Source organism: Pimephales promelas, chromosome 14 (assembly GCF_988280905.1).
Source record: "Pimephales promelas chromosome 14, fPimPro1.hap1.1, whole genome shotgun sequence".
Classification (NCBI taxonomy): Eukaryota; Metazoa; Chordata; class Actinopteri; order Cypriniformes; family Leuciscidae; genus Pimephales; species Pimephales promelas.
In genome coordinates, this window is record NC_142782.1 from 31,161,640 (window position 1) to 31,186,264 (window position 24,625).

Below are 24,625 nucleotides of genomic sequence, written 5' to 3' on the forward strand. Positions count from 1 at the left end.
CTATCTTTATTTCTTTCTAACTAATCTATCTATCTTTCTAACTAATCTACCTTTCTTTATTTCTTTCTGACTAATCTTTCTTTCTAACTAAAATTTCTTTCTAACTAATCCATCTTTCTTTCTTTCTAACTAATCTTTCTTTCTTTCTTTCTTTCAACCAATCTATCTTTATTTCTAACTAATCTCTCTTTTTTCTAACTAATTTCTAACCACACACACACACACACACACACACACACACATTCTATGCGTTCATTCTATATGCCATTACAATTATCAGCCGAAATTGTCCACTTTTTAAATTTATATTATTGATATTGAGCATCTGTGCATGTTCCTACCAGATGATTAGATTAAAATTAGATTAGATTTTTAAATTTGCTTTGTAAAACCATTTTTTCAAATGTGAAACGTCTAGGAGCTCTTCTAATGAGAGCCCAATCATATGTGGTCATCTTCAAGAAATACTGTAATAAGCATGGCATAGTGCTGAACACACAACATGAGCTCATGCATGAGGCTTATGAGAAAACAGAGAAAGGAGAGAGAGAGAGAGAGGTTACAGATCTTAAATGTAGTACATGTCATTCCCAATCTAAATCATCCACACACACAGTTTGTGCATCACACACACAGGTACATCAGAGCTCCGGCATTCTGTGTTGTGGTTCTGTGAACATCTAATTCTACATAATGGTGTTGCAGTGTCGCTCTTAACATGTTAGGCACTTGAAATGTGACTGTGCGCTAATGAATGCAGCACATTAAAGCATGCGTCAATGGGTTTGCCTTTTTAACTCCTCTTATCTGCATTAATATTAACCAGCATAAATGAGACCTTAATAACATCCTTATTTCTAATGAGAGCCCAATCATATGTGGTCATCTTCAAGAAATAATAAGCATGGCCTGGTGCTGAAGTCACCTGACCTGGCTGAACAGTGGCTACTGGTGGGTAAAAGAGGCATTTTCAGAAGTGCTCTCTTAATCAAGACAAGGTCGAACATGCATGTGTGCCCTTGCTGGTGGCTAGAGTTACACATACAGTAATTAAGGGTTTCTGAGCATGGATGTTGAAAAACAACACGATTTGTAATGCTTTTTTCTCTCCTAATACATGGTTACTGAACAAAAAGTATAACCTTGCAGCGTATAAATATTTACTGCTCATTTATGTTGTATTTTGTGTATTTATACTTGATAGATATATATTTTTGATATATTAATTTTTTCATTTAATAGTGATGACTATTAAATGAAATAGCCTGGTGACATGGTTCAGATACAGCACCCACATACAGACAGGGTCACGGTGTGCACAAAACCTCTAACTCCAGATAATTCCCTGCATTCGGTATCTTCCCTGGTGAAGCAAAAATGTTGAAAGCTATCAAAAGAACAAAAGAAATGTTCATTTGCACCCAAGGCACATTGATGCAACCCCCATACAGTGGGTTTCCAGGACTAAAGTAACTGCTGGGGGCTCTGAGGCATGCCAGAGTGGTGACTCACTGTGGGGCTCCACTGCTCTGCAACACACACACACACACACACACACACACACACACAAAGAAAGACAGACAGAGAGAGAGGGGGGTTAGATTTCAGGTTAGGTTCCCCAGCCCCTTTAACCCATTTCGTTTAATTATCATATAAATCAATGCTGTCAGTCCATCAGGCTAGATATTCAAAACAAAATGCTCTAATAAGATTACATGTGATTAAAGTTGTTATGCCATTTTTGACATTGCAGGATACACTGAAATGTACTGCATTCTTTAAAATAATTTTAAGTAAATAAATAAACATTTCACATATAAAATTATAGGATATGATCAATGTTTTTCCCAAGTAAATTTGGGGGATGTTTATTTTATTTGAAATAAATATATAAATATTTTAAATGTCTGAATTTATGCTTGATTACAAATAATCCTAATTGAATGATGATTTATTACTTCAAACTACCAAAAAGACAGACAGACAGACAGACAGATAGACACTCGTGATCTTACAGTAGGCCTAACCTAGGGTGGATCCACCCTAAAAACCTTTTAACTGATAAAACTGATCCTATTACAAACAAATGCTGTTTAACGTATTTTCGTAAACAAATAATATGGCAAAAATGTAACAGCTCAGCATGACATACAGTGGCTCACGGCGTTCTGCATTACTGCACTCCCACTGCCTCTCCCCTGCGCATTCGGCATGAATGGTACAGTCTGACTTGCTTGAATTTAATTTGGATCAGCCCATTATAAGCCAGTGTCATTTATTAGGGGGTAGACGCTTGCACTTCATATTTCAATTTCATGACTGCAGGGACGCATAATTTACTGAACCAGTCGAATCAAGAATACATTATAATAAAATTGAGCTATAACATAAAACTCATTATTTACATACGAATTACCCAAACGGCATAATTATATGTTATCCAGCCTATCCAAAGAGTCCTGGTGGTGGTGGAGGAGTGAGTGACTCCTGAATCTATTCGCAGCTGCTCTGTCGCTTCCATGATCCACTCCAGTCCGGATTTGGCAAGGAAAGGAACAGCTGCTGTAACGTTTTAGCAAAAAGGAGCAGTAGTGAGACATGCGGGGTCTGGAGGAGTCGCTCCAGCAACATTGGAGACCGGACGAGCAGCACCAGCAGCACTAGATGATCATGGCCGAGGACTATTGGGAGCGCGAGGCGGCTTTGGGATTTTATTACTGCTGTTAAGATTACACGAGCAAAACGCACTCACTTACAAAAGCGCACACGGATCTCAATTCCACGGGTAAGAAAACCACTCCTGTCCACCCTGATATTTCATCTTAAAGTGGAAAAAGCATCATAATGTGACCGTAAAAGTACATTTTAGGCCGTTTTTGAGTGAGTTTATTTGAGCCGGACTATGTGTGTGATATCCTGTTTGGGTCGGTTGGGCTGTCTGAATGGAAACTGAGAGATTGTTTTATGATATATGCGAATGGACAACAGAAAAACTAGAATGAATGAATAAAAATAAAGAGGAATCATTCTCGCATTCCTGTACAATGGCCGTTTCATGCTGGTCTTTAAAGCCAGCTAACTAGCTAACCTGGCTAGCTTGTTTATGTGTGTTTTACTGTGAATTAGTCAGCAGTCTGCAATCAATGTTTAATTTCCTGATTTTTGACATATTTATGGCTTGCCTGAGTAAGTATCTTATCCTGAGGGAGTCGTGTGTTTTATTCAGTAATTTTGAGCTCTAATAATGTCATTGAATTATCTCAAATGCTTATCCAGTATGCATTTATTAAAATGTATGTTCATTTTAGCCAGTTTTGTTTAACTTTTATATTATAAAAGATAATATTTCGTGAAATGGTTTTAAAAGAGAGGAAACATAATCGATGACGTACTTTACTGTGGAAATGTATCTTGTGATGACAGCGTAACGTCACTCATTCAAAACATGACGTGCAGTTATATAAGTCTACGTCATTGTTGTGAATATGTGGTATTGTTTTCATGTTATTCTTGGGGTAAAGCTGCGTTTTTAAAGCTGCATTAAAAGGCCATAATGATCCTTCCAGAGCACAATGATTTGCCAGCTGGTGAAACCACTTTTGGTGCTACTTAAACTGATGGAATGGGGAAAGAGGTAGGGTCAGGGTAATCCTGTCCGACTTGATCAAAACATTGTGTAAGATGCTGCAAAGAGAAGTCACCAGTTAAAGACTCAAGTCTGTGCAGATAGAGGCACATGTTTGACAGTTGCCCATCTGATTCAGAATGGCTTGTTGGAGGCGTAAATGCATGTTGAGTGGGCTGGTTTCTGGAGTATTATCATAAGGTTGTGACAGATGGTTTGGGAGTATTTAAGTTTTACACAGGTTGTAGCAGTAGCATGCATAATTTTGATGGCGTTCATCAACCCACATTTAAGTAATAGTTTCCATTGATTGCTTACTTGAAAGAATTAGGGAAAGCACTTGACCTTTGGCTTCCGTGTTGGGAGTAATTGGCTTTGAAGCAAGACGAATAATTCCAAAGGAGCGTGCATTGATGCTCGCATAGAAGGATATATTGACTGAAATCTGTTCATGATCGACTGATAAACAGAAGTTGTCATGTACTTCACCTTTGTTTTTCAAAGCATATAGTTTTTTTTTTAGAGTATTTGAGGGAAATATTTAGTAGAATTAGTGTTTGTTTCTCTTTAGCACTTCTGTGTATTTTATTTTCTGTGATTGTGTAATAAGCCTTGCTCTCTAAGTCTCAGTATCCGCATCGGCCATTGAAAAAAACATTGGTCAAGCATTGCCATGTTTTGGCTACATAATCTTGTTTTTGGTATTGTAGGCTGTTTTCCTTAAAGCATTGGCATATTTTGTTTATATGATCTTGTTTTTGGTATTGTAGGATTAAAGATATATTCCCAAAGTACCTTCATACCATTTTTTTCCACAATATTTCTGGCGTCGTTCCTGACTTTGGAATGGGCTCAATGCACGGCGGTGGTCTAAGGATGCTGGATTACTTCCGCCGATCGTAGAGTCCAATGCTATACCGAGGATTTATATTGTTTTTTATACTCTATGGCTATACTAAAGAAACGTTAGTCACAAAAACAGACAAAACAGACACCCCTCATTTTGTTTATGCTTCTTTGTTTATTATATTAAATAAACATAACTGTATATAAAATTACATAAAAACGTATTAAAGTTTCGTTTCAAAGACGGGAGGACGGTACATTTTGAAGACTCTGCCATAATCCCGTTTTCCTCCGCTTTAAATCTTTCCAACCGGAAACTCAAGAGCAGCCTTGCGTCAAATGTGGAAATTATGCGTGCATATAGCCTATTGTACGTGACACATTGTTGACAACAAACTATTCCTCTGAGTAAGTGAATAACAATAATAAACATTATTTGTATGATAGGCTATCTTTCAAGGATTTTTATAAATTTTTTGTAAATCATTTTGCAAACTGCATTACAATAAGCTACGAGTAAAAATTCTATAAATAATTAAAAGCTAAAATAAGAAGATCCGTTTTTAGCTTTCTTTCAAAAATAGTTACCAAGCCAGCTTCCTTAATATTAGAGCCCGACCGATAAAGGATTTTGAAGTCCGATACAAATATTTATTGGTTTTAAAATCCGATATATCGGCCGATATTTTTTCTTAATTATTATTTCAGAAACGCGCAACAAATTGTAAACCATAGGCTATATTTTCAAAATAACATGCCAAGGAGAGATGATGCGTCTCATTGCTATAACTGTCACGCGGCGCTATTAAAGAAATACTTCAGTCACATTGTTAAAAGTTAAAAGGACTACACTGTAACAACATAATGTAACTATTACTAGATAATTCCGCTTCATTTTCGGCTTATTTAACAGCAGCAAAACTGGACATGATAGTCACAAATTTTGTTAAAATATCCATTATCAAAATATGATACAAAATATTCATTTATCGGCCATTATAACTGCCGATACCGATAATTTGGAAAATGCCTAATATCGGCCGATAATATCGGCCTGCCGATATATCGGTCTGGCTCTACTTAATATTTGGTAGTGTGTTCTATAGCATTGGGCATAATTGACAAATGCTGCATCCTTTTGCAAGTGCTCTTCATTATTGCGGTGGTATTTGAGAATGTTTCCTAATTCCTCATAATTCCTCAATGAATAGCATTGTCCAGTTAGAAAGTAACCTACTTGAGCAGGCTGATTTTTCCAGTCCTGGCATGTGTCACCAGCATAATTAATAAAGTGCTGCACTGTACGGACACCTTCTTCAACTTTTCTGCTCCCACAGAGAAATGACAGCAACACATTTGCGCTTAGAGGCTGGTTGATGTAGTGCTGTCTGGACCTGGTGTTCCAGAATCAGTCTCTATGAAGGTCACCCCCGTTGGGGTGTCACCTTGTGTTTGGATGCATGTCAGTCTAGTTGGAGAGGGATGTTTGTGGCTATGCTAGTATGAACTGGTGCTTTGTTTAACTCTTGCATATGATCAAATGCGAATTAAAGATGTTTTACAGGAAACAGGCCGCTTTTTGCCGCTTGACTGAGCTGGTTTGTAAACTCATCCACATCGGCGAAGACCAAGCTGTCACTGTCATTTGTCTGAACCCCATTAAGCTTTTATTGACTTATGGAGTGGATAAATGAGCCTCAGCCTGTGCCGTATTGATGCAGGTCAGTTAAAGGAACATAGTGGCTCTGAAACCGGTCTGTTTGCAGTCTGTTTTTATGTTAGCTAGCCCAGAGAATGCTGTCTTGCATGCGGTTTTGATGGTCGACTGCTCAAGGCAGTAATGAAAAGTGATAGAAAGAGTCTTAAAGAGTCATCAACCCTGATTAAGCAGCACTAAGTAAGACGTTGCTGAGAGCTGAAAACGGCCCTTAACCCAGTGTAGACCACTGATGCTCTCCTCTGGGGCCACAATCGCTCCCTAGGTCTCAAATTAAGCCTGTGTGTAGTGGAAAATGGGTGGAGGGCAAACAGGTTAAGCTTGCGTATATATATTTATAACTGTGTCTTGTTTGTCTTTGATTACTGAAATGATTGGACAATGACTAGATTTATCTTTGCATCAGAGCAGCTGATCGTATAACACACTGCTTTGTCAGACATTCAGCCACATTTCTTTTCCAATTGAATGCGACTGATTGTTGTTCAAAATGCAAAATATGAAAATAGCCTAAATATTTTCCATAGTGTCCAGAGTCAAAGTCCGTCTTCAGGGCTGTTGGCATTGTTTTACCCTAAACAAGAGCGAATGTTTATGGATCGCCTTGTATTTCCTGTTGATTGTCGTGATTGATTCAGAAGATCTGATTTTAGGCTGGTTGGTTTATAATAGTTTATAGGTAAGATGAACCATAGAGGCTTCAAATGCCTTGTAGTGCCTTTATTGCCATTGGCTCTGTCCCCATTTGCTCTTCTGCTTTATATTTCCCTTGAACATCTGTATTTTTTTTCCCCGTCTTGGATTTCAGGCGTGTTTCCGTGATTCTCCCTTAGGGAAGAAAGGAAACTCCACTCTCACTATTTCAAGTATTTCAACTATTTATAATATGTTTGGTGTTAACCTTCCAACTGTTTGGCTTGGAGTGGTTTAAAACCCTTTGGACTGTTCACTATGTGCCACCACATGGCCTTTACATTCAAATGACGTGATGGTTAAAAACATTGATAAAGGTTTTTCTTTTGTCATCGCTTGCGTGGATGATTCCAAACCATATGCATTCTGCTTAATGTGCTTTTCAACCCATCAACTTGGATTTACATGACTATATCACATTGAAATATTGCTGGGATGTGTATTTTCTTGTCTATTTGGCAAATTAATGGTGTGTTCACACAGTTCAGTTCTCTTGGTTCTTTTGTTCCAGTCCGGACCAAAGAAAAGAAAATTATATATATTTTTGTCCTGGTTCGGTTAGCGTTTGCACTGTCATTTTTAACACTGAACCTAAAGAAGACAAAAAAAAAGCTTTTGTATTTTGTAAGGGTGTAACGAAACGTACTCACCCTTATGTCTTTTATATCAATATAATCAATCGAGTGGTGTACTCCAATCAACTCTTCTGAAGAGACAGGATGGCTTTATATGATGAACAGATTTACAACACACATACTGTAGTAAACACGGACGTTTAAGTGTGTGTGTGTGTGGCACGCAAAAACGACATGAGGGTGAGTAAATGAAGATTTTTACATTTTGGATGAACTAATAATAAGGTTTGGGGATAGTCATTTTGACACGCTTTAAGTGAGCACCGGGAGACTCTCTGTGCTTACCAATGCCTGCATTGAAAGCGCAAGTGTCCTGCGTTGGAAAAAACGTCAGTTTTCAGCGTTTCAGTCACAGTACTACATTATATTTAATGTTGAATATAATGTATAATAATGAAATGGGGGAATCTTTGTGGGTCCCGATAATGGCAAATTTCAAATTTTACCAGTAGAAAAGGGCATATATTATGTAGTCCATGATCAAAAAACAAAAAGATGCATTGGGGACCAGGACCAAGTCCAAGTCCACCTCCCAAGTAAGTCCATACCACTCACAAACGAAGATGTGCTGTGAGCATACAGCATTTCCAACGCCTCTACCGAATTGTAATGGACAACTTACCATTACCATTACCATTGTCTTTTTTAGGGTCGTATCAGCTGACATCACATTCTGTTTTTGGTTCGTTTAGATGTATTTGGTCCATGTTACCTTCATATTTCAGTCGAAATGCACCAGAGTTCATTTGGAAGCGGACCGAGATCTTTTCAGCGTCTTGGTCAGCTTTTTTGGTGCGCACCAGGCTTATTCAAATGAACCGCACTAACAGAGCAATCGCACCAGAGTTGGTTTTAATCGAACCAAAAATGCCACGTGTGAACGCTTCACTGCACTTTTACTTTTGACTTTTGAGGGGTTTGTTAATGTTATCATATCTCACAGATGTTCAGACAACTTCAACTTCAGACAACATACCGGAGTTATGACTTCGACTTACAACCAATTGGAACTGGATTAATATTCTGATCCAATCTGACTTCTGACCTGTAATGCTGCCTGGGCCAGAGGAGAACTGGCCCCCGACTGAGTCTGGGTTCTCCCATGTTTTTTTTTCTCCATTCTGTCACCTCATGGAGTGGTTCCTTGCCAATGTTGCCTCGGCTTTTGGCTTGCTAAGTTGGGGACATTTAATATTCAACTATATTATTGATCTGCCTTACTTAAAGTGGACGATGACTCAGTTTTCTTCTAGAAACAAACCTTGTTGTATTTCCATGTTATCACTGTGTGTGAAGCTGCTTTGATACAATCTGTATTCTAAAAAGCGCTATATAAATAAAGGTGACATGACAACCCTTCCATTAAATCTTAAGGAAATATTTCTAAAGAACATGTGGCCTGTGTTTAACATGATATCTGAAGTGTTGAAATCCTGTGCCTGGGTAGAATCCCATCCTCGGGCAACTTGTTAGTGGGTCACATTAAGTCCAAGCACCCAAATCTTGGATTTGCATTTGAGATTGTTGCCCATCTTTGTGCCAAAGCATGTGATTAGTCTAAAGGAAAAGCAAACCCTTCTGGCATTTTGGCTGTTCCCAAAGAGAAGCCCCTGTGTTCCCCACAAGCACTGAGGATAATTTAGCTTTCTCTTTAAGGCTGTGTGTTCATGAATGGAAAACTAGGCTCCTTATATATTCTCTATGCTGTTGTTTAAAATACCCGCTGTACATTTAGGGACAGCCAAAACTGAAATACTACAGATCTAATGTACTGGTAGCTTATTAGCCGGTTAGCATACTTACATGCTAGCTTGGCATGCCCTAACTGATTAGCCTGCTATCTTAAAATACCTTTACCTTTTTGGAAATAGGCTCATTTTACAACTCCCCCAGAGTTAAACCATTGAGTTTTACCGTTTTCGAATCCATTCGGCCGATTTTCTGATATTTAGAAAAATATCAGTCATCAGACCGTTTTTGGTCTCATTGACTTCCATAGTAGGAAAAAATATATACTATGGTAGTCAATGAGACCAGAAACTGTCTGGTTACTGATATTCTTCTAAATATCAGAAAATCGGCTGAATGGATTTGAAAACTGTAAATCTCAACTGTTTAACTTTGGGGGAGTTGTAAAATGAGCCTATTTCCAAAAAAAGTGGAGTATCCCTTTAAGACTAGCATATACAGATGCTACCAGTATTTATTTCTGCTATTTATTATTTGTAGCTACCGTTACTGCAAATGCATAACGGGAAAGGCTCTTTTAATTATACAGTAGGAGTCAAGAAGGCGATGTAATGGTTATCACGTTCAATTCTATTGTCATACGGCAAATGGAAGGTCAAGTCGACTCGAGACTGTTAAGTGCTTTGCGTTGTGGTATCCCACTCGGTGTGCTCTGCTTTATGTCCTGCACATTGTAGTAGATCATCTGGTGTTTTGTTTGTGCATACTGCAAAAAGTAATATGCTCAACATTCCCATAGTCTCTCACTGTTTTCTTTGAACTTCACTGAACTGAGATGAATGTTCATGCTCAAGTCTGTTCTGTGATCATTAACATGTGTTTAGTGCTTTCTTCTCTAAGACTCTCTTTCAGAGAGTTTTAATGGATCTCTGTTTGCACCTCTCTGTGAGTCTCCCAGTTGGATTACTTCGATTTCCGGCCTAAATACACTTAACTCCGCAACGACTGCAATCCTTGAATCACTTGATTTGTAAATGAAAACAATCTAATTTAAAATGAGTTTGAAAACACCGTTGCTAATTATTATTGCTATAATGTGTGCAACTACAGTTGATTGTGATCTCTTACTGTGAACCTTTTACAGTTAATGTCTCTCACTTTGATTTCCACTCGTGCCATCCGCTCAAAGTTCAGTGCTTATGAAATACACATTTTGTCCTGAATCACCTCTCTGCTCCACATTTGTCTTACCATTGTTAACCCATAATCTTAAAGGAGTAGTTCACTTTTTAAAAACCGTTTGCTGATAATTTACTCGGACATCCAAGATGTCCATGTCTTTCTTTCTTCAGTCGAAAAGAAATTAAGGTTTTAGATGAAAACATTCCAGGATTTTTCTCCATATAATGGACTTCATTGGGGACCAAACGGTTCAAGGTCCAAAAGACAGTTTCAGTGCAAACTCCAAACTGTTCAAAGGGCTTTAAACGATTCCAGGCGATGAATAAGGGGCTTATCAAGCCAAACAATCGCTCATTAAAAAAAAAGTTTACGTTTTATAAGCTCAAATGGTCGTCTTTCTCTGTTCTGTGGTGTGCGTTCGTGACTCTCCTGTTCGAACTCGTTCATCAAAATGAACGAATCTTTTTTTGTGTCATTCAACGAACGAAATGAACGAATTGACTCGGGCAAAGAGTTCGAACAGGAGACAAGAAAACAAGTGCGCATCACAGAACAGAGCAAGGCAAACATTTGAGCTTATAAAACGTAAACTTTTTTTTTTTTAGAATGAGCGATCGTTTCGCTTGATAAGACCCTTATTCATCATCTGGAATCATTTAAAGCCCTTTGAAGCTGCAATGAAACTGTCTTTTGGACCTTGAACCGTTTGGTTCCCATTGAAGTCCATTATATGGAGAAAATCCTGGAATGTTTTCATCAAAATCCTCAATTTCTTTTTGACTGAAGAAAGAATGACAAGGACATCTTGGATGACATGGGGGTGAGTAAATTATCAGCAAAAGTTTTTTTAAAGGTGAACTACTCCTTTGTGATAATATTTATCCCATAATATATTGAATCATTACAGTCTTAAGAGAATGGCGTCCTTGAAAATGCATGACTTTGCTCTGTCCGGTAATCACGGAAGATATCAAATGTACCAGGAAGCAGCTTGTAACGTCCTGCTTGTGTGTTTGTGTGTCTCCGACAGGGCGGTTGAACAGTGGCAGCCCCTCCACCCACCTCATCTCGGCCCCCCTTACCCCCACTGATGGACCGCATGAGGAAGATCAAGCGGCAGCTGTCCCTGACACTGCGAGGGGGTAACAGCGGGGACAAGACCATGAGTGAGACCATCAGCTCTCAGGACACAGGGGCGCACAGCGATTCCGGTACAGTAGCGCTCACTTTCTTGAAATACGGCACGGAAGCCACACGCACTCGGCACACACGTGGTTTACTGAATGGATCCAGTTGCACTTAACCAGTAAAGCATAGAAAAGTGCTCATTAGGGTTGCAGGATTTGTGGAAAAATCGAATTGTGATATTTGCGCATTTTAATAACAAAATTTTGCAAACCTGGAATTCTTTTAATCACAGCTTAATTAAGCTGTGATTAAAAGAATTCCAGGTTTGCAAAATGTTGTTATTAAAATGCGTATCAAGGCTATAAAATAATAACTATGAATGTTTTATTATTCCTATCATTATTGTTATTAAATAAAATTATAGAAATTATTTAATGCATAGAAGTGATGCTACTATTGTAAAATTAAAATAATAATTGACATTTTTTTCTTAAATACTCAATTTATTTATTTTAACTGTAAAATGACAATGTTAACATTTATGGCTGTCGTCAGGGTTCACTCAGTGTAGGGATGGGACGATTACCGTTTTCACGATAAACCACGATAAAATATACTGACGGTTAGTATTATCCTTTAAAATTTTATTATCATTAAAAGCGTGTTTGATTATCGCGATTTTAAATCCTGTCGGCCAGCAACAGTCTTGATGCAGCACGTGTTTTTAGGAGGACCAAATCTGAGGTGTGGTCATATTTTGGCTTTTACAAAAGTCCTCCTGAGGGAAACTTGATTGAGGATGAGTAAATTATAAATTACCCTGTCTGCCGAACAAAAAGTCACTGCAATAGAAACACTTCAAATCTGCCGAGTCGTCTTCTGTGAGCATCACCCTCTGTTGTAACGTTATAGCGAACGCAAGGCAGGTTAACTTTGACCTCAATACCAAATCTACGTCTGGGAAACAATTGGGCACGAAATGTTGTTTTGAGTTGAAGCATTTTATGTCACTCACTTGAAATAGACGTGAAGCGTCCGCGAAGAAAAGTTCGCAGCAAGTGGATTTGAGCCAAAGACGAACGAACAATTTCAAATAAGACTATCGTTAAGATGGTAATGCATAGATACATCACTCATTACACCGATATTAATTTTACCACATAATTACGGGGACATATTGAATTGATAATGAGATTAGCTAATGTTTTAAATCTTACCTGTTTATAAATTCATTTTTGTAAAACAAGCGTCCAGACAAGATATATCACACCAATATCATCAAACTCTGTATATCTCTGATTTCATTTTCAATATAATCAAAAACCGGAGACGCAAGACGGAAGTTGTATTTGAATGAAAGGAGAGCGCACGTCCGTTGTGATATGGTTAAAATTTGTTGTTTGTTGATTGTCAATTATACAACTTGTTGAAATGTTTTCCGTGTGATCATCAGTTCTTTTTGAACACTTTCATCTCATTTTAACTAAACCATGGTAATATTGATAATCGCGATAATTTTGGACAGTATAATCGTGATATGAAATTTTCATACCGTCCCATGCCTAACTCAGTGCCTATATCTATTTAATTAAATCACAAAAAACTCAAATGAATGTGAGTTCTTTCCAAACTCACTGATTTCCTAAGAACTAAAATTCATCCCTTGCTTTTGTTTATTAAAAATTTGGTCCCACTTTATATTAAGTGGCTTTAAGTACCATGTACTTACATTGAAATTAATAATTTGATACAATGGACTTATTGTGTACATACATGTTTTTACATTGTACTTATATTTAAAAAATACCAGCATGTAATTACAGCCGTAATTAATTTATGTAATTACATCTGTAATTACACAGCTGACCCATTCCTTACCCATAAACCTACCCATACCACCACACCTGTCCCTAACCTTACCCGTATCCCACCTCAATAGCACCAAAAGTGATTTACAATAAAACATGAGCACAATAAGTACATTGTACTTATTTTTAAATGTAAGTACATAGTACTTAAAGCCACTTAATATAAAGTGGGACCAAAAATTTAGACTATTATGCTACTTTTAACTGATTAACTAATTTTACCATGTTTAAAGGCCCATTCACACCAAGAACGATAACTTTATTTGGCGTCCACACCAATGCACAATATCGTATTGCTGAAGGTTTGTCTAAATTCTCAATTGCTTTAAAGCAGGATGGATTCTGATTGGCTGTCAATGTTTTTATCATTCATCAATGGGGAAAAAAATCATTCTGAAAGTGATTCCAATGACATCATATCTCAGTGACATTATCGTAATAGTTGTCGTCTGAACTCTGCTGTTCTGTTTATATTTCGAAAGATTTTTCTAACTATATTATCGTTACAGTTATTGTCCTCGGTGTGAACGGGCCATAACTGCCGTATTCCACAGATGCAATTGATGCAGAAAATGTGCAAACTTGTACTTATGTGTTTTATGATCACTAATCAAAGTTAGTGTGGTAAAGCACATCTAACCCAAACATTTGCAACATAATTACCTTTCATCTCTAGGCCGTGCTAGTCATTCTTTCCCAATATTGGGATGTGCATGAATTCTGTGGCATGTAATATTTCACACACTCATAACCAGTGTGTATGTGTTTGTGTGTAGCTTACATGAGAGAGAGCGTTCTTACCGGAGGGGATGAAAACAGCTCAAATTCAGCGCCATCTGTACAATCTGTTCCAGGGTTTTTATATAATGGCAGCCAGAAAGTGGCCAGAATTGTTGTTAATGGCCAGACTTCAAAAAGAACATTTATTCTGTAAACAGACTTCTCTAAGTGCTGTAATTCTCAGCATGTCGAGTGTAAAATATGTAGTTTTAGTTGAATTGCTAATTTCCTGTCTTTATGCTTATGGTTTAATGAGAGATTTGTGGATTTTACTTCAGCTATGATGTAAATCTGGAACAGAGTAGCTATAAATTTGAATACAGTGCATTGACTTTACAGCAGTGTTCAGTGGAGGTGCTGCACTTCTGCTGATTCTACAGCACTATGGCTAAAGAAATTACATTTTACAAGTTGTTAGCTTGCATCTGACATGTAATATGAAAATAGACTGTCTTTGCTGACAGCATGCAATAGAAAACAAAGCAGAATATTCAGCAGGAACATGATTTTATCGTCATGATTTGATCATATTAGGTTAAATAATTATTATTAAATACAGAGAAAATTACTGTTTAAAAAAACTTTTGCTGATAATTTCCTCACCCCCATGTCATCCAAGATGTCCATGTCTTTCTTTCTTCAGTCGAAAAGAAATTAAGGTGTTTGATGAAAACATTCCAGGATTTTTCTCCATAAAATGGACTTCAATGGGAACCAAACAGTTCAAGGTCCAAAAGACAGTTTCAGTGCAAACTGCAAACTGTTCAAAGGGATTTAAACGATTCTAGACGATGAGTAAGGGTCTTATCAAGCGAAATGATCGCTCAATCAAAAATTATTACTTTTTATAAGCTCAAATGCTCGCCTTGCTCTGTTCTGTGATGCGCGTTCATGACTCCTACTCGAACTTGTTCATCAAAATGCACAAATCTTTTCCTGAGTCAACTCATTCATTTTGTTCGTTGAATGAACCAAATGACACGAAATACGATTCGTTCATTTTGATAAACAAGTTTGAACAGGAGAGTCATGAACGCTCGTCACAGTACAGAGCAAGGCGAGCATTTGAGCTTATAAAACTTAAACTTTGTTTTTTTTTTTTTTAAATGAGCGATCGTTTCACTTGATAAGACCCTTATTCATCGTCTGGAATCGTTTAAATTCCTTTGAACAGTTCGCAGTTTGCACTGAAACTGTCTTTTGGACCTTGAACCGTTTGGTTCCCATTGAAGTCCATTATATGGAGAAAAGTCCTGGAATGTTTTCATCAAAAACCTTAATTTCTTTTCGACTGAAGAAAGAATGACATGGACATCTTGGATGACATGGGGGTGAGTAAATTATCAGCAAAAGTTTTTTTTTAAAGGTGAACTACTCCTTTAAGTATTTTGATGAAAGATGAAAACACATTTGTTGTGCTTTGTATACGAGTAGCATGCACTGATGAACATATAAGACATTTATACAGAAAGTAAGAGTCGACTTTGATTCCATGATGAATTTAAAAGTCCTGATTTACTTGAACGCTTCAGTCGATGTGCTTTTAAAGCTCAACCAGGTCTTTTTATCAAACACATGACGTGTCTTTCAGCCATTCGTCATCGAACGCATACATTCACCTCCGCCTCCCTTCGTGTTGCCTGCAAGTGTGATCCGGATATGCAGATGTAAAGCATTGCATTAATAGATTGAAATGAGTTTTAAAGCCAATCTGTCAGGGCTGGCTACGGCTCTGTGCGCGTTGAGCTAAGCTACCGTCTCCTGCCTGCTGTTACCCCCTCTGACCAAATCAGCATGCGTCTTCCAGCATGGCTTCCCATCTCAAGCTAACTGCACTAACAGTTCCGGCTCATCTCGACGGTTTCAACGAAACGGCTTCAGTTTGACATCTGTCCCCATAACCGTCTCACCCAAGCTGATGATATATATGTACATGCTAAGTGTTGTAATTACCATATGCCAACATATCATCAAATTGCAAATCCATCTCTTTCTTTTGTAGTGTGTTTTGGCCTTTCTCCAAACCCTGCGCAAATTTGAAATGCATTTGGCTTTCATATGCTGATGAATCGATGCCCTTGTGTGCCGTTTTAATCGCCGCCACAGTGCAGAGAATCATTAGAAACAATTACCGGCAGCGAGAAAATGAATTTATCAGTGTCGTTGCTCAATTGTGGCCCTTGAACCTCATTTACTAACACTGAAGATGTTCCTTGTAAATTGACCCTTTAATAATACTTTTTTTGGAAAAATGAATGCATGCTCTAAAATTTGACTTTTTCTGTTTTTAATTTGATATTTCCTCTTTTTTTTCCTTCTCATCCTGTAACCTTTCCCCCTCCAACCTCGTTTTTCTTCTTCCTTTTCCTTCTTCCCTATTAATCTCAAACTCTTGCAACCCAACATTACCATTTCATCACTCACACCACCACTTTTTTCTTTTTATCGCCATAACACGATAATCTTCTTTATGCACCCCTTTTTCTTTCCCCTACCCATAATGCTCAATTCCATTATGTGTCCCGCCACATTTACATTCTCCTTCCCGGCTCCTTCTCTGCCCTTCCCCCCCCTTCTCCTTCGTCCTCATTTCCTCTGTGTGTCGTCCTCCTCCCCTCTCCTCCCTCCCAGAGGCCATGCCAGTTGGCGGCAGTGGCGGTCTGCGGGGTTCAGTGAGAGGTTCGGGGGGTTCCTTCAGCATGCACTCCCTCCTGCAGTCCTACAGCAGCGCCCTGCGCAGACCACGCAGCCTGGGCCGCAGTCTCAGCTCCTATCTCAACCACACCACACGCCTCGGTACATTCACACGCATGCACACAGTGGACCAGAGTGTGATGTGTGTGAAGTTGCACAGTAGGGATGGGAATCGTCAGGAATTGTTGCTTCCGATTCCATGTTCCTTATCGCTTCTGTTAATGATTCCATTCCTTTTGCATTCACTTCCCTTAAAGGCCTGTTTTCAAACGATTAGATCATATCAGCAGAACAGTAATGACGAAGCAACTTCTCAAAATCCACGACTGAGATAGTAGGTTTAAGAGAGATAGGCAGCAAAGATGAAATAATATATATTTTTAAGAATGTATGCTGTTTCTGATTGTGTAAGTGCTTCTGATCTGTTATTAGTATTTTGCTAAATTTATCTCATACAATTGATGTCTACAAAAAGGCATATGTATCCTGAAAAAGCGCGTTATTCAGACTTTTTAATTGCGAGAAACAATAAACCACTTGCTTAAATGTTGATTCACACGCAATATAGCAGTTCCATCCACATTGTTGAAGGATTGCAAGCGTTTCAGATGATCAACGGAACTGATCGTCATAAAATCAATTGGTTGCCGTGTTTTCTTATAAAAAATTGAACTGGTTCTTGATTCCCATCTCTACTGCACAGCTTGGACTCTCGTATAACGCAGTGTAGACACATTCAACTATTACAGTGGTTCTCAATTGGTGGGTTGCAACCCAGGGAAGTGCAATTTGCTAAATGCAAATAATACAAATTAAACTAACACTTTAATTGTGCATAATTAGGATGGCAAAATAAATATGCTTATAAAGAGAGAAAGAAAGAAACATTTCCCATGTCTTTTGTTGTTAAAGCAGCATTATGTTCTTTTGGAAAGTAACCTCTCGGGGTCCCCCTAGAGTTGGGAAAGAGTATTGTCTTCTACTACTGTCGTAAAATCTGTCATGGTTACACTAGGGAATACACGTGTGCATTTGTTGACAAGCGATACCCCCGAACTCTGCAGAAGGAAGGAGTTCTTAGGTCTTTTGGGCAGACTCCAGCGTTGCGTGTGAAATGTCTTCATCCCAAGTACATTGGCATATATTTCAGCATGTCATATGAATATAGTGTCATGGGCTTTTATTTTTTTCAAACGTCAAAAAATCGCATAGCTCACGTTTACAAGTCTTTATAGTAACGTTAGCCTATTGGCTACTGTTTTACACAATGGATATGCTAATTCAATTCAATGTTTGTGTGGTCGATAATAGCCATATCGTCAATATTATAATATCAAGCTACCATAGATGAATCTACAAATTTGAAAAATCGATTTGCATTATAGCCTGAGACCAGACACTTTCACCAGAAAAATAAATAACAAACATGACTATCAGCCTGCAGACATAGGATAGTTATCCTGACCGATTATTTTGTCCGTCTAATCATGTATTTACTTGCAAGAATTTAGCCCCTACTAAACTCAGTAATCAGTATACTTTCACGTCTTGAGCTGGCGCGAGCTGCCCGCCCCGGCTCTACGGGGATGCTTGAGTGTGTTAAGCGCCCTTACAAGAAAGCAATGCAGTCTTCATTGGATGCGGCGAGGGACAAAGCTACACATCGCCAATAGTAAACTGATCGCGCGCGTTCTGTTTCTGATGCACTTCACATTTGCTAGGCGGGGAAAGATTGATGCACCAGACCGGAATCGGGGGACTTAGTTACGTTTTTGTGGAGTAGTCTTACGAATTAATGTTTTTAAAAATAGTATTAGTTTGAAAAAAAATCACTCGTTCGCTCATTTTGGCGTGACGCCAGCGAGCTAACGCTGGACCAATATTGATCCTCGTCCTTTTATTTTGCCACTCTCCCTTTTTCTCTTTCTACTGTCCTCTGACAAAACCTTTGGCTTCTTGGTTTTACTTACTGCTTCACCCATGACAACATACAGAGGGGGAAAAAAACGCTCGTTTGGCTCTCGCGTCAGAATTTGAGGAAGTGGGGGAAGTGACGTATGCCGTAAAGCAGTCGAATTTTGTAGTTCTTTATGTGCTCTGGTTCCTACCCGCTCTCCGAAGTTAGAGAGTGCCAGTAAAAGCGATACAGACACTGTCAGGCTATGGCAGACCTGTCATTCAACCTATTGTAAGTCGATGTACCATCTCAAGGGTTTTGGAAAAATAATATGAAAAGTAGGGCTGTCAAACGATTAATCGCGATTAATCGCATCCAAAATAAAAGTTTGTGTTTACATAATATATGTGGGTGCACTGTGTATAATTATTTTGTATATATAAATACACACACATGCATGTATATTCAAGAAATTTATTTTTTATATATAAAATATTTATATATAATATAACTTATAAATCTATATACAGTACATGAAAATATTTCTTAAATATATACAACTACAAGGATGTGTGTCTATTTATTTATATATATATATATATAAATAACTATACACAGTGCACCCACATATATTATTTCAACATAAACTTTTATTTTGGATGCGATTAATCGCGATTAATCGTTTGACAGCCCTAATAAAAAGTTTAAAAAGTTACATAGTACTGCTTTAATGCCCATACATCCAGTCAGACACTACAATATTTTTGTATATTCACAAATGTCACTTAGAATAAAAATAAACGTAATAAATAAACGCGAAATAAACTTAGACCGATTCCAAAATGGAAAAGTTTACATCAATCGCCTTTCAATTAAACCTAATGTAATTTTAAAGTGCTTTACACGTGTAAACAAGCAATTGACACAAAATATATGCAGTGACAGTAACACAATGTGATGTTAATAAATCAAAGTAGAATACAAGTGGTAATGATGAAAATAAAATAAGATGAATCATAGGATTCGATAAGACAATCGATTATAAACTTTAACATAAAAAACAGACTAGAAATGTGGGTTTACATGCCATCGAAAAATTCTATGAGATAAAAGAAAATAACCTAATCTACGTCTGTTATTGGCTACCAAGAGCGTTAAAAACTATTGAAAATTCAAGAGAAATGTGACAAATATTCCTATTCTGCAGTTGTCTTGTTAATAATTTTGCATTTCAGTGTTAGATTTTTTTCTGTTTTTAATTATTCTGATTTATTTCTTAGAAGCAAAACCAGTTGAGAACCACTGCGCTGTTACACACTGATATAGACAGGCTGAGTGTGGAGCGAGAGGGGGTGGGAGGTTGGGTTATGATTTAATGGGGGGGATGGGGCAGCGAGTGAATAAATGAGAGTGGAAGATAATGACTTCTATTTTTTTTTCCTTTTGTGTGGGTACGAGACGGATCTCCTTTCAGAGTAGCCTAAGTAGTTCCTCAGCTGTAGTGGTTTGAATCTCCCAGTCTTATAAATGCATCAGATGCGAGAAGCAGACAGCTAAATGTGTAAGAGATGCATTTGCAGGCTCACAGATGATACATCAGCATTACTTGCGTGTTTTAAAATAGAATAATGAAGAAGTGGAGAGACATTTAGGATTTATTCAATAATTTGTATCATTGAAATTGTGACGTCAGCATAGCATGCCAATGTTTTTGTGTGTGTGTGGTTGTGTCTGAAAATGCAGAAATCGTCCACGAGGATGTAAAAATGGGTTCAGACGGAGAGAGCGATCAGGCTTCGGCCACGTCCTCAGATGAGGTGCACAGCCCTGTCCGAGTTCGTCTGAGAAACAATCCTGGTCGGAAAATTTCCTCAGAGGTACGTCACGTTGCTGACCGTGCATGGCTTGTTTTTCTAGCCGCTATTTTTAGAGTGTGACTCTGTAAATAATACATGACAGTTTGGGGTTTGGGCTATAAAAACATACAATTTTCCTTCTGTTTTTGTTCTGTTTGTTTCAATTAAATAACCATTACCTTGTTTGTTACTATTGAAGGTACATTAGTTGTGTGTGACTAACGGTGCATTGTGGGTACTGAAAACGCTCCACGGCATGGTAGCCATCAGTTAGATGACTAGCCTGTGGGCCAGATGGGTTATTACTGTTATGGAGTGTAAGAGAACCTTTAGGCCTCAACTAATAATGGTTTTCCCCTCCTCCTTCCCTCTCAGGACATAAATAAACGTCTGTCTCTGCCTGCCGATATCAGGCTTCCTGATGGCTACCTGGAGAAATTCAGCCTCAACAGCCCCCTGTTTGACAAACCGCTCAGCCGGAGATTACGCAGAGTGTCGCTGGTAATGCCTCTCCATTGGTTTTCCCTCTTATTTTCCCATCATTCTTTCTCTGTTTTTTTGCCTGTCTCTTTTTATGGCCAGTTTTGATTTTCCGCTCAAATCAAGTGTTTTCATGAGGTTGTTCACTTTTTTTATGTGGGTCATATCATGCTAGTCTAATACATTTTGTAACACAACTTAATATATCATATTTTATATTTATATTTTATAAGTTCCATTTTCATGACTTTTAGCCTCATCCCTCTGTCTACTGTTCATTCTCTTTGAGTGTTTTTTTCTCTTCTCCTTGACTTGTCTTATTGTTCATGGTCACATTATCATTGCTTTAAAAACATTGCGAACACACAGACAAGACAGACTTTCATGGCATGTCTAGCTGCTAAAACCGTTCTCAAAATATTAGTTCCAGAGTGTCATTGGAAAAAGAGTGAAGCTCAAAAAAGTAATGCCCCAAAAATCTTAACTTAGCTTAACTTTTAGGATCATTATGGGACTTTTATATTTTCCTTTTTTTACTGATATACTGATTTTTTATATATATATATATATATGTGTGTGTATGTATATGTGTGTGTGTGTGTGTGTGTGTGTGTGTGTATACAGTATATGTATATATATATATGTGTGTGTGTGTATATATATATATATATATATATATATATATATATATATATGTGCATATGTATATATGAAGAGTTCAGATGCAAAAGCCTCTAAGTGCCATTTGACATTTTCTTCTAAAATGATAATTTTTTTATCAAGCTTGCATATTTAAGTTCAGTAATTTCACTTAAATGGCAATGAAGATTACTGAAAGTGAAATTACTGAACTTAAATATACAAGCTTAATAAAAATGGTCATTTTAGAAGAAAATTTCAAATGGCATTTAGAGGCTTTTGCATCTGAACTCTTCATATGTGTGTGTGTGTGTGTGTGTATATATATATATATATATATATATATATATAAAATACCTCAAATGTATGAGAAAGACGTGCTAAATCATATAAGATATACTTAAATCATATATGATTATGTTTTAAATTCGCTATAGAATGTTTTTTTTTCCCACATTGTGTTCATTTTAAAGGAAAATATTCTTAACAGAAAGTTGAAATCATGTTTTTTCAGTTCATTATTATAAAATACTACAACTTCAGCCACCCTTGATATGATATATAAACCCATATTCAGTGCTGTTGACAATCTGTGATGCGTTTAAACGCCTAATTTGTTACACTTCAGTTGTTCCCAATTTATGTTGGGGAGGGATATTTAAGCTCATGTTGTCTGTGTGCATTATATAAACCTCTGCGACCAGCGCAGCCGTCTGAAACGGGAGCAGTGTGATTTTTTTTTTTTTTTTTTTTTGCTGTTTTAATGAGTTCACATGAATGCCTTTGAAATTTTCCACCCTGTCTCCCTGTGCCAAGTGTTGCTTTTTAGGACCATGTTGTGACATACTTTTTGTCTTTGTGTGTCTGCAGTCTGAGATTGGATTTGGGAAGTTGGAGACGTACGTGAAACTGGATAAACTAGGGGAGGTAACTTAACAGCAGTGTTATTTTAGTTTTTATTTCATTATAGTAGTCTCATTTGTTTTATTTCATTATAGTTTCATTAATATTTTGAATTTGCTTTTATCCTTATATTTTTCGTTTTTAGTTGGTTATTATTTTTAAATATTGCTATTTAGATTTTTTTTTAATCAGTTTTAGTTAGTTAGCTATTCTAATTTTTGGTTTAGTTGAAGTTTTTCAACTAATATTCAAATAATAATTCATGGTCTGTCTGAATATTTGATTCTGATTGGCCGGAGGGTGTGCTATAAACACATTTAATGCACACACAGGTATTTCCAAGTCAGTTTAATCGCCATTCTATTACGTGCTGGCATATTGAAGCGCAACTTTTGGCCGCACAGAAACTTACCAACACTGCCCCACAAGTTTTATTAATAAATTTGCTTTGCCACTGAATCGCTACATTATATTTCTCAGCAACGTTAGGGTAACACTGCTGGTTTTGAAGTAATTAAACTCACAGCTTCACAGACGTAGGTAATTCACACACACATCTCTCATTTCTAATGCTTCTCTCTCAAATAAATGCTGTAATTCATTCATTCAAATACATTTGATCTTACGCACGGCACTACTTTATCCGTGTCTGATATAAAGCGGGCAGAAACCATAATTTTTACCCTTCAGTTCAAATATTGCACTGCAAACTCTGCATAACAGCTTTAAATTGTCAATGCTGGCCATGGTTGGTGTAAGTGGGATAATCCACCCATTAAACGCTCGGCTTCACGTCGGGTGGTTCTTTGCATCCACGTCGTGCATTAAAAATGTTTAATGCACAGCTAGCCATGGATTATCCTTTACTTGTTTCAATTGTATTTAAATGATGAACAGATCTATTAATAGTTTTCGTTAATGATAATAACCCTAATTCACAGCCAAAACAGCATAGTCACGTTCCTCTCTCTCTCAGGGCACCTACGCTACAGTATATAAGGGCCGCAGTAAGTTGACGGATAACCTGGTGGCTCTGAAGGAGATCCGTTTGGAGCACGAGGAAGGAGCTCCATGCACTGCCATTAGAGAAGGTGAGTTACAAGCGTGCCGTAGTGGATTGACACTAAAATTAGATCAGCAAACTACTGCCCCAAATTTCCCACATGCTTGCGCAGTGACCGACATTTGTATTCATATATGTGAGAGGTTCAAAATTAGCCAGTGAATCCATAAATTCACCATCAGCAGCTTTTGTTCAAGCCATTCAGCTGGTTAAAAGGGTTATAAATGGAAAGCAGGATTTTTGTGCTCTTTTGAATAGTTTTATGTACTGTAACGTTTATTCAAAGCTTCTTCCCAGCACAGCCAGACCATTAATTAAACTGCAAAAACAGGTTGTTTGAGGCTATCAAACCTCAATTACATGCTAAAGTTTTAAAGGTACAGTAGCAAAAGTGCATATATGTTTGGAAAAATAATATTTTTTTTATTTTCTAAACTTTGTGTAGCTTGTCGTTTTGTCCTTATCATTTTTCAATGAATATTCATAAAGGCATGTGAAGTACTAGATGTCACGTGCCAGATATATTATACAAACTAAAGTTTTAAAGGTACAGTAGCAAAAGTGCATATACGTTTGGAAAAAAAAAATATTTTGTAGCTCTGTTTGCAGCTTCAGACTAACTTTGTGTAGCTTGTGCTTGTCATTTTTCTAAGAATATTCATAAAGGCATGTGAAGTACTAGATGTCACGTGTTTGAGGAATAACCTGTCTCTGTCTCCGCAGTGTCTCTGCTGAAGGACCTGAAACACGCAAATATTGTGACTCTTCATGACATCATCCACACTCAGAAGTCTCTTACACTTGTGTTTGAGTACTTGGTGAGTCACTCACATGTCCAGTATTTCACTGCACTCTGTACACTCTTTAGGGTACTCATGATCTCACACATGCAGTCATCTACACACCGGTGTAGGAAAAGCTATTTGGAAA

The 24,625-nt window shown here is 37.5% G+C and overlaps 1 protein-coding gene across 2 annotated transcripts in view; it reads left to right on the top strand.

The window, feature by feature from the left end:
• Positions 1-2,272: 2,272 nt before the first annotated feature.
• cdk16 (cyclin dependent kinase 16) overlaps positions 2,273-24,625 on the top strand; it is a 32,855-nt gene continuing 10,502 nt past the window's right edge. Inside the window, exons 1-8 of one of the 2 annotated variants that reach the window (XM_089119835.1) lie at positions 2,273-2,785; positions 11,418-11,598; positions 16,795-16,959; positions 20,498-20,631; positions 20,986-21,111; positions 22,600-22,656; positions 23,609-23,723; positions 24,419-24,513. In XM_089119835.1, the coding sequence (XP_088975961.1) occupies positions 11,478-11,598; positions 16,795-16,959; positions 20,498-20,631; positions 20,986-21,111; positions 22,600-22,656; positions 23,609-23,723; positions 24,419-24,513 (813 nt within the window). In that variant the 5' untranslated portion in view covers positions 2,273-2,785; positions 11,418-11,477. The remainder of the gene's footprint in view (positions 2,786-11,417; positions 11,599-16,794; positions 16,960-20,497; positions 20,632-20,985; positions 21,112-22,599; positions 22,657-23,608; positions 23,724-24,418; positions 24,514-24,625) is intronic. The other variant, XM_089119836.1, reaches the window with a different exon arrangement.